The sequence below is a fragment of the Drosophila santomea genome, chromosome 2R (genome assembly GCF_016746245.2).
Source record: "Drosophila santomea strain STO CAGO 1482 chromosome 2R, Prin_Dsan_1.1, whole genome shotgun sequence".
NCBI lineage: Eukaryota > Metazoa > Arthropoda > Insecta > Diptera > Drosophilidae > Drosophila > Drosophila santomea.
Genome location: NC_053017.2, coordinates 4,147,416 through 4,162,201, shown reverse-complemented (window position 1 = coordinate 4,162,201; position 14,786 = coordinate 4,147,416). Strand labels below are relative to the sequence as shown.

Below are 14,786 nucleotides of genomic sequence, written 5' to 3'. Positions count from 1 at the left end.
TTGAACTGTAAAATGTCTTAATGTGTAGCAGTGAATGAAACTTATAATATAACTTTCTTTAAACAAAAAACATTATTAGAGCGAGTTTTGGTTACCCTTCGAATGGTGATAGACCTAATTGTTCTATATAAAACCCAGACAACAAATTTACCACGAGGAAATATATTCAAAATTTTGAATTAGAAATTTAAAAACGAAAAATGTATAATAGCTTCCACTAGCGTATCTATATATTTAGGAATCGATGAATGGATACTGTAAACACCCATCTGAAGTAACTTCAAAACTTTTTGGTTTCATCTCAACTATGCGTGTGCGGAGAACGCTTGGATATCTTTGTATATACATTTGAATAGTTTTTTTAGTTGTTAGTTGACCTAGGGAAACAGGTATCTGAATATTATAAAAATCAAATGTTGCAAATTAATTTATTTTAGCGTTATAGACCCGTAGAACTGAATGCAATATGCTTACCTTAAACTCAACATAATTTAATTCTATTCCTATTATCTTTAGTTGGATTCATTTTAATGTTTTATAGCAAAACTGTATATCATTGTAAATTAATTAAAGCATACGAAGTAGCATCTACAAGAGTTAGAACAACAATAAAAAAGAAATATCATTATAACTTTGTTAAAATTGTCGCAAGAGCAATTAAAAAATGAACCCAGCAACTTGAAGAATGGAAAATGAAGGCGAATTACAGAAACGTAAAAATAATCAAATATTACATTTAAAATTTTAAGCTAACTAAATGTGTAAGAGTAACCTTTAACCACACAATATTATAGCACATTTCGGATTATCAAGTATGCATATGCAGCAAATATCTATTATAAACGGTAAATGTAAACCCAAAAAGAAACACTGAAACAATCTATGTAACAGCCGAAATAGCGAAAACATGTAATAAACAAACAACATTTAATGTAATATTGGTATAACGTAATTTTTAAAGTGAGGTACTATAAATAAAAATTATTGAATAATTACATAACATTGCACTTTTTCACTTAATCTGAATTGGTAGAGGGATGGATCGTTTTTCTTTTACCTAAGAACCCTAGGGCTTAATTTTATCGAATTCTTGTGTTCATCAACTGATTAACTATATTTAAATGTATATTTATCTAAGTTGGGGCATATTTTGGATGTTCATGACAGCGGTTATTTAAGATGGGTATTTTGTTGTAAAGCTGGCATTCATGAAACCCTGAACTATGCTTTTTTGGCGCCCCCGGTTCAAATATAACCGGCTGTAAAGCTTTGTCTCTGTTAACCTGATCTTGGCTTAGGGAGCCACAGTCTTGGCCAACAATGTTAGGAAAGCTTTTCTGTTAGGCGCCTCTCCGTCTCCGCTCAGCTGGCGCATGCTCTCCCACATGTTGAACTTACTTTTGACCGTGCTCACCTAGAAGCGGAAGATGCCAGTCAAAATTCTGCTTCCCATGTGAACGGTGGTGTTTTGTATTCCGCGTCCGATCGTCTGCACCGATTCCTTTCGCTACGCAGAAGATTTTTTACCAAGAAAAGAAAAAACTTCGCAGACTCAGCTCTTTTCGCTGGCTTCAGAAACAGATTTGATTTTGGAAAAGAAATTTGTAAGTCTTGGTTATAAACAAATCGAACCGCAATCGTGTCGAATGGGGAATCCAGCTTATCAGTGTTGAATTAGCGTGAGCTAATTGATTAATCAGTACTAATATGTTTATATTCGATGTAAATCAGCGCAATTGAATGTGATGACTTTGTTAAGTGAAAGTGATATGATGTGTGTTCTAATTGAGTGTGAAAATTGCAAATTTATTTTTCCACTCGGGAAGTGTACACTTGTACATTTGAGTATGGCGGAAGTGTCAATTCCAAAATTCGCATGATTGCGGATAATTTTCGAAAAAACAGGACTGTGCGTTGAATAAATAATGATAGGCTGAAAATGTAGGGCTAAATCGGGGCAACGAAAGCACGGCCCCAAAGTTAACTGCATAAACAGTTTATTTTTGTATGCCAGAGGACAGCTGCAAGTTCAAGTGTACAAAACTCGTAACCCCCATGAAATTACATTACGCATGATACACACCAACACACAGATATGTACATATGTATACATATACATATGTATATGCATGGGTACATGGGGAGTATGACGTGGTGTGCGAAAGCCCGTCGCTCAACACGTTCTAAAATATTAACTTAAAAGACAACAGCAAAAAATACGCAACAATAATAACAGCTACCAAACAACGTGCTTATTAAGAGAGCCCAGTGAGGGGTTATAGATATTGGGAGAGAGCGAGAGTTCGAGGAAGCAGCCCCCACGAAAAGCTTCCTCTCAAGAGAGAAATGTTCTTCCTCTGTCTCTCTTTCTCTCTAGAAAACACAGCTGATTGTCAGAATGTTGGCCTCAAATACCCCTAGATAGCAACCCACCTTGCACCTCCCATTGCCTCCTCCACCCACAAAAACCACCTCAAACAACCCACTTTTGTTCTTACAACAAGTGCCGCTGCTGGCGAAAAGTGTTTGCTGATGTTTGCCGTGTTTTGGCCATTTGAACTTGGCACCAAGAAAGTGGGTCTTGGCTACTCGCACGTAGTGTGGCCACATTTTGGGGGTCTTTTCTTGGTTGCTTGACCTTGAAGTCCACGAAATTTATTTCGTTTTAAAAATAAACACCTGAAATGACATGTTTCAAAACTTTCTCTTGTTCTCAACAAGTGGGAAATTATATGCTTGGCTTTACGTTCACTTAATTGTTTATATTTTATGCTTACTAGTAGTAGAAGTATTGTTAAGATAATGTAATAAATTGTACAGCCTTAGGTAAAATGTATAAATTTATTAAATAATTATTTTTTCATTATCTAACTCAATTGTCAGCATTTGTGATGGACAGCTCTTCAATTAAAGACGTGCTCTCAAAAGGCAAAAACCTTAGGTTACATCTTTGTAGGCGTTTTGATTGATTACCCAGCAATTGGAAAGTTGAAACAATCACTTTCAAAAGTTTTTAATAGACAAGACAAATAATTAAAGACCTTACTCTAAATAAAAACACAACCCACAACAGGTGCGATCGAATCTTTGAAAGTTTGATTGGCGGCTTGGGAGGAGCAGCCAGAAAATAACGAGTATTTGTGTAGTAAAATTAAAAGCCAGTCAAGTCAAGTGGTGGTGCGTGGCTGCCACTATATACTATGTGGCTGATAGGAGTCTTGTTTGCTGTTTTCAAGAGCCACCCCATTGGAGGGTGGGTGGTAAAAATAGACCATCGGAGTTACAGGTTACAATGTTTCAGCGTCGTATAAGGGAAAGATGATACAAACATGCCGGGAAAAAAACAAGGTACAAAACTAAAATGAACTACTTTTAGTTAGAGCAACGGATACATGATACATGATACTTTACATGAGTTTATTATTGATCTCAGATGATATTAATGATGATATGATCGCCATTAGATTGTATACCTATTAGTTTGTTAATCCTATAAAACGCTTTCTTATATATTTGACACAATATGTTTCAGTTTAAGTAAACCCATATGTAGGGCTGCCTGTAAATTGTACCACAATTTATCAAATTTAGCAACTTTAACTTGGCGTACGGCAAGTTGGTCTGAGTATCCTTTTTCCTGCATTATTTAGCAAGTTTCCTTACTTTGCAGTTTGCTGGCATCCCAGACAACGAACGCCCCGAAAATCAGTTGCTGGGCAACCCCTACTAAAGAAACGAAAATCGAAAAGGGAGGAGGACCCACTGAAACTTACACGCAAGTGAGTAAATAACTGCCTGTAACTGACGGTCGTTAGGTGAAATTATCAATTATGCAATTAAAAGGGGTGGAAATTGCTGAAGCCGAGTATCTCAGCTAAAAGTTATTAAAACTTTCGCCCGCTGCAAGTATTGATCTAAATTAAATGCCAAGGCTAGAGAGGTATTAAAATAGTTGAACGGGTTGGTTTAAGAACCTATGGTCATAACGTAGCTTAAATAGTTCTAAGGGTTTTAAGGATTTTTACAGTAACTTTTTCGTCATGTTTGAGAACCATATGTGCTCACTTCTGAAGTAATGTGGAAATGCCCTTAATAATTTATTCCTGAGTTGCTGTTTGAGTTTCCGTTTTTCTCATTACACATTTCATTTCCGTTTCGCTCGACCCCAAATGAAAATGTTACAGGGCAATCGGACGTATACGTAATATGCTAATCAACTGTTGTTGCCAACAAGCTGGTGATAAACCAAGTACAAACCCAAACCTTTTGGCACAACTGTTGCAAAAGTAACTTTTCGCTTGTGAGTGAGAGTGTGAGACAGGATAACAGGGCTCCTCCTTCGGATGTACATATGTAGAAAATCAGGCGCAATTCTGCTCACTTCACAGCCTAGTCTCAACCTTCCCTGTGGCCCTCCTGCGCCTTTGCATGCGCCTTCGCCCAATTGACCCTTAACCCTTGCCTTGGGGTGTCTCTCACCTGCCGGAACGTAGCTTGCTCAGGAGTCAAGGGCATCAGACACACACACTCATGCAAATTGCATGCCTGATTTCCCCAATTGATTGGATGCAATTGTTTTTCCTTCGACTTCCACTTGTTTGCTCATCCCGAGCCAAATCCTTGCTAAGCGAAAACAGAACGAATGCCAATGTTAAGAAAGTGAAAATGCTCAAACATTTTTCAGCAGTGTTTCCAGCTGGTTGATTCAAAAGGGCAGCCCTTGAAAATGTGATTCTCTTCAACTGTTGCACATTCGTAAATCAGAGCTGTCATGTCCGAATGCATGTCTCATTTTGGTCCGAATTCACTTATGAAATGCATACCCTTTCAATGGGAGCTACACAAGATTAAAATAAAATATACTATTTAAGGTAAAACATTGATTAGCCATCATAAAATCCCCATGCATAAAAGAATTCAACTAATGAAGTTTTCAGGGTTAAAGCCCCATCTGTATAAAGAAGTTTCAAATTAATAATTCATTTTGGGTAGTAAGCTGCATAAAAATAAACAATATTTTTGAGAGGGTGTGCGCCACTTTGCTCCCCAGCGAAGTCCAAATATTTACGGTGTTTTTTTGGTGTGCGCGAATTGTGAAATGAGATTTTGCGGTTGCCACTTTGTGTTTCGCTGGATGTTTCTGCATGAACGCTTGATGGGTATATCAGTGCAGTTTGAAATGTGGTTCCGGGGTAAACAGCACTTACCTAAAATATGAAATTAATTATGTCTGGTTCGGTGGATTCGATTATATGTGTGTAATTAAATAGTCAACTGATTGGCCTGCGGTTACCAACAACTGCTTTTAAAGACAGTTGAAGCTGGAAACTCACTACTCACAAAGTGGGGCTCTTGAAAATGGAGCCCACTTGCCTGCCAGCTTGCCATTCGTAAGCATTTCCTGCCCGGCTGCAAGTCATTTCCCATGTCCTGCCAGAATCCACAGCTTATCTTTTGCCGTCAGCTTAGTGCACGACCTGAAGAAGATGCCAATCACATTTGACCTTGTTTCGCACGGCCAACGCTGCGTATGAGCTATGTTGGCTTGTTGCTTTCCCATTATCAATGTCAATGTGCTCTCTAAGAACTTGGTGTATCCGTGAGATACTTTCCGTCCTAATCTCTCTGTATCGCACATTGCTTTTGCAATTCGCTGATTTAATGGCAAATTTGGCAGACAGAATAAGAGCAAATAATAAGGATTCCCATTCGTAGGTCATGAGCAACATTCCACTTTGTTGCAAAATTGATTTCCTTCTGCGCTTTATTTACAATCACCTCTCTGTGCACTTTTATGCTCTCAGCCTTATCATTGTATATTTTTATATATTTTGCATCGAAGAAAATTATATTCATTTTGCTTAAGCAATCGCACTTGTGTTTTGCATTTCAAGTGGTGCGGGTCTTGTGTTGTTTTTATATTTAGCGCGAAATTACGAAATTTGCCTACCTTTTTGTTTTACAAATCGAATAAAAATGCACCTAAGTCGCTTCCGTTTTTTGCGAGGCGTTTTGTGAGTTAAACAAAAGCTATATTTTCATGATCTGACACCTCAGTTTATTGTTTGACTTTTTCTCCCTTGTTGTGGACTCTAGAGTGCACAAATTGGCAGCTGAAAAAACTGCAATTCAATTTACATATACGTGATATGTACTCTTTTTATTTTTCGCTGCTATTTTGCAACTGAATAATGAATATTACATATATTTTACTTAAAGGTAGATTACATTTTTAATTAATTAATTTTATTCCTATTATTTTGTTTATTTTATATATTCTGAAGGCAACCTTTACATACTTTTTATAACTTTTTAAGAATAAAATGTTTAGTTTAGTTGATTTTCGTATTGCTAATATTACTGACTTACTTTCAAAATCATAGTTTAAATATTTTGAAAACCAAATTAAACTGAATTAATACGAATATTAAAGTAATTGAAACACTTAGTATCGTAGGATAATTGCATTGAATAATAAGTAGGCGCACTAAAGTATTACGACTTGCTCACATTTGTAACTATCTGAGCAGTCAGATCCCGAAAACGATTAAGCATTAAGCTCACCTCTCAAGTCGAGTCTATCACCAATCTCTTGTGTGCCATTTTCATTTTGATCTTTCCTAACCAAGCAGCGTCTGTAGGATGAGCAATGCGGGAATCGACGGAGGAGGAGGAGGCGGTGGAGGATCGGGTGCCGGATCAGGATCAGGATCGACAACAGTGCCGCCCACAACGCCACCACCCACAGGCCATGGATCCACGCGCCGCCTGAGCCACCTGACGGGCAGTGGCCGTTCGGGAGGAGCCGCCGCCATGGGCAATGTGGTGGGCTGGCTGAAGCAGGTTCTGTCCACTCCCAAATATCCAAAATGTGTCCCGAATCGATGTTGAACCACCCAGCACTATACACAGTGTATTACACCCAGAAACACTATGCACCCCTTTGCTTTTGTGTTGTATCCACCCGCCTGATTCTTCTTTTGCCCCTGATGTCCTTCGATGTCGTTAAGGATTCCCTCCAAAAGCACTTGGTGATTTATGCATCGCTTTCCAATCTTTTGCAGGCTTCCATTGAGGTGCGAGACGCCGGCACACGAACTTTGTCGATGCTGCAGAGCAGCAACCCAAACTTTCGATCCCTGGACCTATCTCTGGGCACGCCCACACCAACCACACCCACCTCCAGCGAAATTCCAGCTGCTCCAGCCAGTGCCACCGCCTCGTTAAGTGGCTCCACGCTGCAATTCGGACCGGAGGAACCAGAGGAAGGATCCGCTGCCGGAGGAAGCCAATCGCTGACGCCACTTGATGCCAGGGAGCTCCTGACGAGACCCACACGCGCCTACGCCTCTGTCAGCCAGCCCCAAAGTCCAAGACATCGAGGATCCGGCGGCGGGACCGTTTCCGGATCTCGGATCATCACACACGGCCTGACCGGACGCTCCACATCGATATCCTCGCAGCTGGAGAAGACCAAGAAGCTGCTGAAAATGACCGAGGGCGAGGACAAGCCGCTGACCATTTTGCACTACAACGATGTCTACAACATTGAGTCCATGGCGGAAACGGAGCCTGTTGGAGGGGCAGCCAGATTCGCCACGGCCATCAAGAGCTTCGCGCACCTGAATCCGCTCGTGCTTTTCAGCGGTGATGCCTTCTCGCCGAGCATGTGTAAGTATTCAAAAGATATATTTATATTGAGACTTCAAGGTATATTTTGTCATTGCAGTGAGCACCTTTACCCAGGGTGAACAGATGATTCCTGTGCTCAATTCGGTGGGTACACACTGTGCCGTTTTTGGCAACCACGATTTTGGTAAGAAGTCGACTATGCGAGAGTTTTAGAATGCATTTTCTAACCTATAATCCTCTTTAGATCACGGCTTGGATGTGCTGGTAAAACTGATCAAGCAGACGGAATTCCCCTGGCTCATGTCCAATGTGGTGGACAACGAAACCGGTCGTCCATTGGGCGGTGGAAAGATCTCGCACTTCATACTACACAATCAGATATCCATAGGCTTAATTGGACTGGTGGAGCGGGAGTGGTTGGAGACCCTGCCCACCATCGATCCCAATGAGGTGACCTACATCGATTACGTGGAGGCGGGAAATAAGCTGGCCCGCGAGCTGAGAAACGAGGGATGTGACCTCATCATTGCCCTTACCCACATGCGTACTCCCAACGATATTAATCTGGCCGAGAAGTGCAGCGGCATCGATATTATTCTTGGTGGTCACGATCACGTCCGCGAGGTGACCGAAATCAAGGGCAAAATGATCGTCAAATCGGGCACGGACTTCCAGCAGTTCTCCGTCATCACAATCGAGCGGGATGCCGCCAATCGTGAGCACTTCACAACGGACGTCAAGTGCTTCGATGTGACGGCCAAAATTCCGGAGGATCCGGAGCTGAAACAGGAGCTCTCCAAATATGCCAGTAGGTGGACAAGTTAAAGGAATACCTAGTTTCTTGATTAGTTTTGGGTTGCGTGCCACAGAAATGTGTTTAATATCTGACAGTGATTGACTTTATTTTTATTTATTTATTTTTGACATTGTTAAGTGATTTCAAATAGGTAGAGATATCTGTGGCACGCAAATCAACCGAATGACGTTCTTTGCTCAATGCATCGCTATCCTGGAAATCTTTAGAGAAGATTGAGTTTCAGGAATTATATTCTCTTTTAGATTACTGAAGCTAATCAAGTTCTTTGCTCCTTACAGAGTTCATCGAGAGCAAGCTTTCGGATGTAATGGGTGTCTTCAGCGTGGAATTAGATGGCCGTTTTTCCCGCGTGCGGACCCAGGAAACAAATCTGGGCAACTGGGTGTGCGACGTAGTTCTGGCCGCCGTCGGCGCCGATGTGGTCATCTTGAATGGCGGCACCTTCCGTTCGGATCGAGTGCATCCGGTGGGTGCCTTTACCATGGGCGATCTGGTAAACGTTATTCCCATGCGGGACCCACTGATCCTGCTCGAAGTCAAGGGTAAAATACTGTGGCAGGCGCTGGAGAATGGAGTTTCTGCCTATCCCAAGCTGGAGGGAAGGTTCCCTCAGGTGTCGGGCATCAGTTTTGCCTTCGATCCGCAGGCGGAGCCCGGCAAACGTATTGACCCGCAACTTATCCAGGTGGGTGACGAGTACCTCAACCTGGAACAGACCTACAAGTTGTGCGTCAAGAGCTACATCTTCATGGGATGTGATGGCTACACCATGTTCAAGGACGCAACTGTGCTGGTAAGTCGGAAATTTTAATTGGTTTTCAAGTTCTAGTTTTCAAGCAGCTTTTAACCCATTTCAGATGGATGATGATGCTTGTCCGGAGTTGGGAATTACCCTGCAGAACCATTTCAAGGCCATCAATTCCAGAAAGTGTGGACAAAACACTAAGCACCGCCAGTCGCTGGTCACACTTTCCCGGAGGCATAGTCTGGTGCAGTGCTTGGATAGTATGGATCTGGATGGCCCATCACCCATCCGCAAATTGTCCGTGGGTCACCACAACAAGTCGATGGACTTGACGCATGGCAATTCTCAGAAGGTATTTGGGGTTGGATGAAAATATGCATAAATTTATCATCTAACTAATATTTACTCCTTGAAAGATGCTGCGACGTGCGTCCTTGGATGACCTGGAGCAGTCCACCTGCGATTTGGCGCCTCAATTGGAGCACCGTATCGTTATGATACAAAACGAAGAAGTAAAATGCAAAATTCTGTACATTTAATAGATCAATTGACAACGAAAAATTCATATTTCCGCAGCATCACCGACAGTTGCTGTTCAAAAAGGAGACGCACATAATGAATTCCACAATCACCGAAGCCGAGGACGAGTAAAGAATTACCAAGTGTCATTTGATTAACCATTTGCATTTAATTTATTGTATTTTTTATTTCTTTTCCGTTCTTCTAGTTACAAGAAAATAAGACAACTTAATTTAGGGGCAGGTTCCGATATGGAGAGAAATATTTGAATAGGGGTTAGGCAAAAGCAAAGCGAAGATATACCCTTTAGCTAGTTAGATAGTTGGCAGATCTGTGGGATCGTGTCCTATATTATTACCGTTTATTGTTAAAGCTTCTCTGTTTTTTCGGCTAAGTTTTGTTATGAGCATTTGTAAGACTTCCCCAGCGATGTACGAGTAGTATGAACAGGATATTGATATTGTATATGATGCATGTGTAGTGAGTACGTGTACCTAAAGCTTACCGCTAGTTTAATTTACTTTTAATTAGATAAACTGATTTACACCAGCAACTGATTATTGTACTGTAATTACAGAGCAGCCCTTATGTTTTGTGATCTAGATAACGAAAAGAGTTTGAGCCGAGCTTTGGGAAACCTCCAGATATTCCAAGTAGTTGTTTTAAAAACCCCGAGTCCCCGAACACAATCAAATACTGTAGGTTGTACGCAAACAAATAGAAACACTGGACCGCGACGAGGAGGACTACGAGTAGCAAACTGAAGGGGCACGCAGATGTAAAGTGAATGTTAAGCAATATTTTAGACAATGCACCTAGATTTTGAATGTCAAAATGGGATGTGTATATTTTTATGGACGCTTTTGGTGCGCTTGAACATGGCAGAGCATATTGTTTTTTAGAGAACGCGAGCACCACTCACGTGCAACACTCATGGATAAATGCTTTAATCTTAAATAGTTCCTTGAACTTGCACACCACCAACACGAGTGTATTTTGGTCCATAGGCGAGGTCAGAACAAAAGCCAGAGCAGTGGCAGCTACCCACTCAATTACAAAAAAGTTAAACAATAAGTAGAGGAAGCCACTTATATGTACTCCATGCTTAACTGATTGTCCATGCTTAGAACGTACAGTTAACTAAAGTGAACAATATACAGGCTCAACGTGCACCTGATAATTAAAATTATAAAGGACCCATAAATATATATATATACACAGATATCGTAAATCTGTCCACCTCCTTTGTCTCCCTTTAACTTTGAGGGCCCATCCTTCAACACTTTTAAACTATTTTGCAATGGGTCATTAGCCCGTAGAAGAACGCATTTTGTGCATATTGAACGAAGTACATTGATTTATGTAAACATTTATTAAATACATAAACTATATGTAAAGGGGATTCTTTAAATTATTTGGCGGAAGCACTTTTGTTAGTCGGCAGGGCACTAAAGTGGTTGGTTAATACTTCAAAAAGAGTGAGTTAAACTTCTACATCGATTGCGTTTTGGGCGCCTCAATAAAACTGCAACACCAAAGTCTTTATGGCACTGGCAATGTGGAAGGCGCAGTCGCGCACCTCCAAGGTGTTCTTCTGTATGGCCTGCTTGTCATCCGACTCGATGGCTTTCTGCAGATTCTCGCACTCGTGCTGGATGAGAATGTTCTGGCGGGTCAGCAGTTTAAGAGTCTCGCGAGTCGGGTCACTGGCATTCGGTGGCTAAAATATGTTTACAATTATAAAACATCCTTATAAAGGGAAGCAGACAAAATGTTGCCAATTGTATGGATCTCTGTATCATAAATGGCTTCACAAGCTGTTTTTGAAAAATCATATCCAGACTTATCTAGGTTTGATTTTAGCTTTATAATAACAAAAACAGATCAACAGACATTTATGCGAAACCCCTAGAGATTATATTTCTGTCCATCTTACCAAGTTGGCATAAAGGGCAATTAAATCAGTCACGGCACTGCGAATAAGATCTCCATGTGGAGCAATCGATTGCTTTTGATCCTCTGGCACTGGCTGCATTGCTCTTATGAGCTCCTTTAGACAGCGCGTCACCAAGTCGGAGCGCACTTTGACTTCCTCGCCAAAGGGTTTGCCATCCCCAGCCATTTGGTACATACTGGTCGTATTCCGGATATCTGTATGGCCCTTTGCGACGTTGGGAACCAATCGACGCTCGTACATGCTGGCTGGACGCTTGATGGTCGACTGATTTGATGAATCATTGGAAGAGCCGCTTTCCCCATTGGCAGTCCCACCTTCAGGAAGCGACAGAGGCTCGTGCTCTGTATCCGGACTGCTCAAGCTCAGATCAATGCGACTATGCAAAGGTTAATTAAAAACAAATCATAAAATAAAAGCAGGCTTAATAAATTCAAAAAATAAATCTCACAGTGGCTCATCGTACACGCTGTTGTTGGATGCGCTCGAAAACTTGGACTTGAGCTGCGAGTTCTCGCTGGACAGCATCTGCACTACGTTCTTTAGCTGATTGATCTCCGATTTGTAATCGCTCAGCTGTTTGCGCAGCGTTTCCATTTCGTTGTGCGAATTCGCGTTGCGCGGTGGCGTATGCACAATAGCCTAAGTAAAATAAAGCAAAAAACAAGGATAATAAATCAATATAAAACAATATAAAACATATAAAACAAGGAAAACTAAATTATTACAAAATCTTTAAAAATAAATAATACACAAAAACAAAAGGCGAGGCAGACGAATCACGGAACCAACTACAACTTATATAAACTACATTTTCACAAGTATCCGCTAGTTTTATTGAGGCTTATGTTCTACATTTGGACTTCTACCTTCGAAAATGGATTAGGTTGCCTAAAATCAGGGTGCTATAGTGCCCTGGCCTACGGATGAACACAATGGGTACAGCACGGGTTGTCTACATGTCAGTCTTCGCTTACGCTTCTAGCCGAAGCTATTGTTCAGCTTGAGTATCTTTTGCCGCATTAGGTTTACCTGCTGGGCCATTGGTGGCACTGGGGCATAGTCATCATCGCTGGCCACCGGATCATATATGGGCTCGTCGTCCGACAGATTCGGATCATGGCCGCCCTGCTCGAACGAGCCGAGCAGCATGGAGTTGTTGGCATACGGCAGCGATTGCAGCGACTGGTGCCCGGGCACTGGGGCATCCATTGGACGCAGGTTGGCCATATTTTGCCGCCTCATTGCATCCACGAGCACGTCGGTCAACAGACCAGTAAACTCGCCGCGATTGAAGCGTGCCAGTTTCTGACGACCCTGTAGACGAAACCATGTCAATGAATGAAGGTTCGAATCATTTCATTAATGTATCGCGAGGTCAAACCTGATTGCGCGTGGCGCTCAAAAATGGATTAGCCGGCAAAAATGGAACAGTTGCATGATCAGCATTCAGGGTGCTTGTCGACCAGACTGGATGGTTACGAAAAATAAGATTATTTTCTCTTCTTTTGTTATGTTTTGTACTCATACTCACTGGCTTCGCACTCGCGTCTGTCTACCTCATCGTAAAGGTCCATGACCAGCTCCTCAAACATCTTATTTGGCACGAGTTGCAGCTTTCCACGGGCAATCTTCAGCTGCTCGCTTATGTCGGCTCCATTGGCATCCGGAATAATCATGTGTCGGCCACTCTAAGTATGAAATGATTAATAAAACAACTGAGAAATGAGTAGGGTATGCAGTAGAGTGCTACAAAGGTGGAGTCATCTTTGGTACACGTTATTTAGAACTAGCTGTTCTGCTTCAGCATAATGCCAATTGAAGTATAATTTCACTCTCGCTGGGCTCGGGACCAAGTGCAATAGATGAAAGACATAAACTCACCGCATGATCGGGCTTTTTGCCACCCAGGAAGGTGATGATCCTGTCGGTGACATCGTACATTGCATCAAGCAGTCTTTCGGCGATGGTGTTATGATTGTTGGCCCTGGCCAGTTCCAGAGGAGTCATTCCATTGCCATCCAAGGCATTCACATCGGCCCCATAGATGAGCAGCATCTCGATTTGCGATGCCTGGCCGAACTTGGCAGCCATGTGAAGGGGCGTTGATAGCTTGTCCTCGTGGTAGTAATTAGGGTCTGCACCCTGAACCAAGAAGCGCAGTGAGGTCTCTAGATTGCTGGTCCTCACGCTGGCGTGCAGTTGTCTACTCAGTTCCTGTTCCAGACTGCCCACAGAGCCGTTGCCATCATCATCATCTTGGAGACTGGGTTTTAGCACGAACGTAAGATTCACATGCTTAGCCTTGATGAAATCGGATTTGGTGGGATGAAGTGCATCCTTGGGCGTGGGTTTCCGCCAGCGTGGCACGTGCTTTCCTCCAGTGGAATTGGTGCTGCCATCCAGCAGATGGTGCTCCCACACGCTGTTGGCTCCATGGGCGTTCAGTGAGTTGACAAAGTTCAGAACCGAGGGTTCCCAGTTTCCCTGGCGCAGAGACTTCACAATGGAGATGTGTCTGCCCAGACTGCGGTGCACAGAGCAGCAGTCGGCGCAGAGCAGGATGCCCCGGTTGATGCTCGCCCAGGATGGATCACCAGCTCCGCAGTCGCCACAAACTTCAGTTTGCAGGCGGGATTTCCCCCTCGACATCTTGGTTCTGGTCGAAATCGTGGGCGTGGCTGGATCGGAATGATCCAAATCCGGCGGCGCTATAAATAACTTCCTGTGCGCTTCGATTATACTGCTGGCGAAACACATTCAGCATTCCAAGACGCTAACAAGCTGCAGGGGAGATACGAAAAATAGAACACCGAAGTTGAAAAAAACTCGGACAAACTCAAGTGGCTTCGTTGTGAGTCAGTTGCGAACTGTTTGCATTCTGATTGGAAATCGGGAAGGCTGGCGGTGAAAGGTCAAATGTGAGCAACTGGGGCTCACCCCTGGCCATCAATTAGGAAAATTACTTTTAATTAAACGCGGGGAGCAGCAGAAGAAAACATTTGCGGATGCCTTTTTAGAATTTGTTTTATTTTTTTGCGAGGCAGTGTGACCAAGTAATAGCACTTGCAAACCGCCAGGTTTGAAGTGACAATGCTGACAAATGAAGCAGCTGTGTT

The 14,786-nt window shown here is 42.4% G+C and overlaps 2 protein-coding genes across 6 annotated transcripts; one reads left to right on the top strand and one right to left on the bottom strand.

The window, feature by feature from the left end:
- The first annotated feature begins 1,437 nt into the window (after positions 1 to 1,437).
- On the top strand, positions 1,438 to 11,110 carry LOC120444697 (mannosylglucosyl-3-phosphoglycerate phosphatase). 5 transcript variants are annotated; one of them, XM_039624564.1, is made up of 11 exons: positions 1,438 to 1,604; positions 3,671 to 3,779; positions 6,633 to 6,843; positions 7,065 to 7,671; positions 7,730 to 7,816; positions 7,877 to 8,440; positions 8,728 to 9,242; positions 9,307 to 9,546; positions 9,611 to 9,706; positions 9,771 to 9,841; positions 9,922 to 11,110. In XM_039624564.1, exons 3-11 carry the CDS (start codon positions 6,643 to 6,645, stop codon positions 9,980 to 9,982), a joined length of 2,442 nt encoding a protein of 813 aa, XP_039480498.1. In that variant the 5' UTR covers positions 1,438 to 1,604; positions 3,671 to 3,779; positions 6,633 to 6,642; the 3' UTR covers positions 9,983 to 11,110. The 5 variants fall into 5 exon arrangements, with proteins under 5 accessions (XP_039480498.1, XP_039480499.1, XP_039480500.1 ...); XM_039624565.1 differs by lacking the exon at positions 6,633 to 6,843; XM_039624563.1 differs by lacking the exons at positions 1,438 to 1,604; positions 3,671 to 3,779 and adding an exon at positions 5,879 to 6,014.
- LOC120444699 (ARF GTPase-activating protein Git) lies at positions 11,050 to 14,782 on the bottom strand. Its single transcript, XM_039624568.2, has 8 exons — positions 14,634 to 14,782; positions 13,552 to 14,451; positions 13,202 to 13,358; positions 13,052 to 13,137; positions 12,700 to 12,984; positions 12,119 to 12,309; positions 11,650 to 12,046; positions 11,050 to 11,433 (listed from the first exon to the last, which is right to left on the bottom strand). Exons 2-8 carry the CDS (start codon positions 14,425 to 14,427, stop codon positions 11,230 to 11,232), a joined length of 2,196 nt encoding a protein of 731 aa, XP_039480502.1. The 5' UTR covers positions 14,428 to 14,451; positions 14,634 to 14,782; the 3' UTR covers positions 11,050 to 11,229.
- Positions 14,783 to 14,786: the final 4 nt, after the last annotated feature.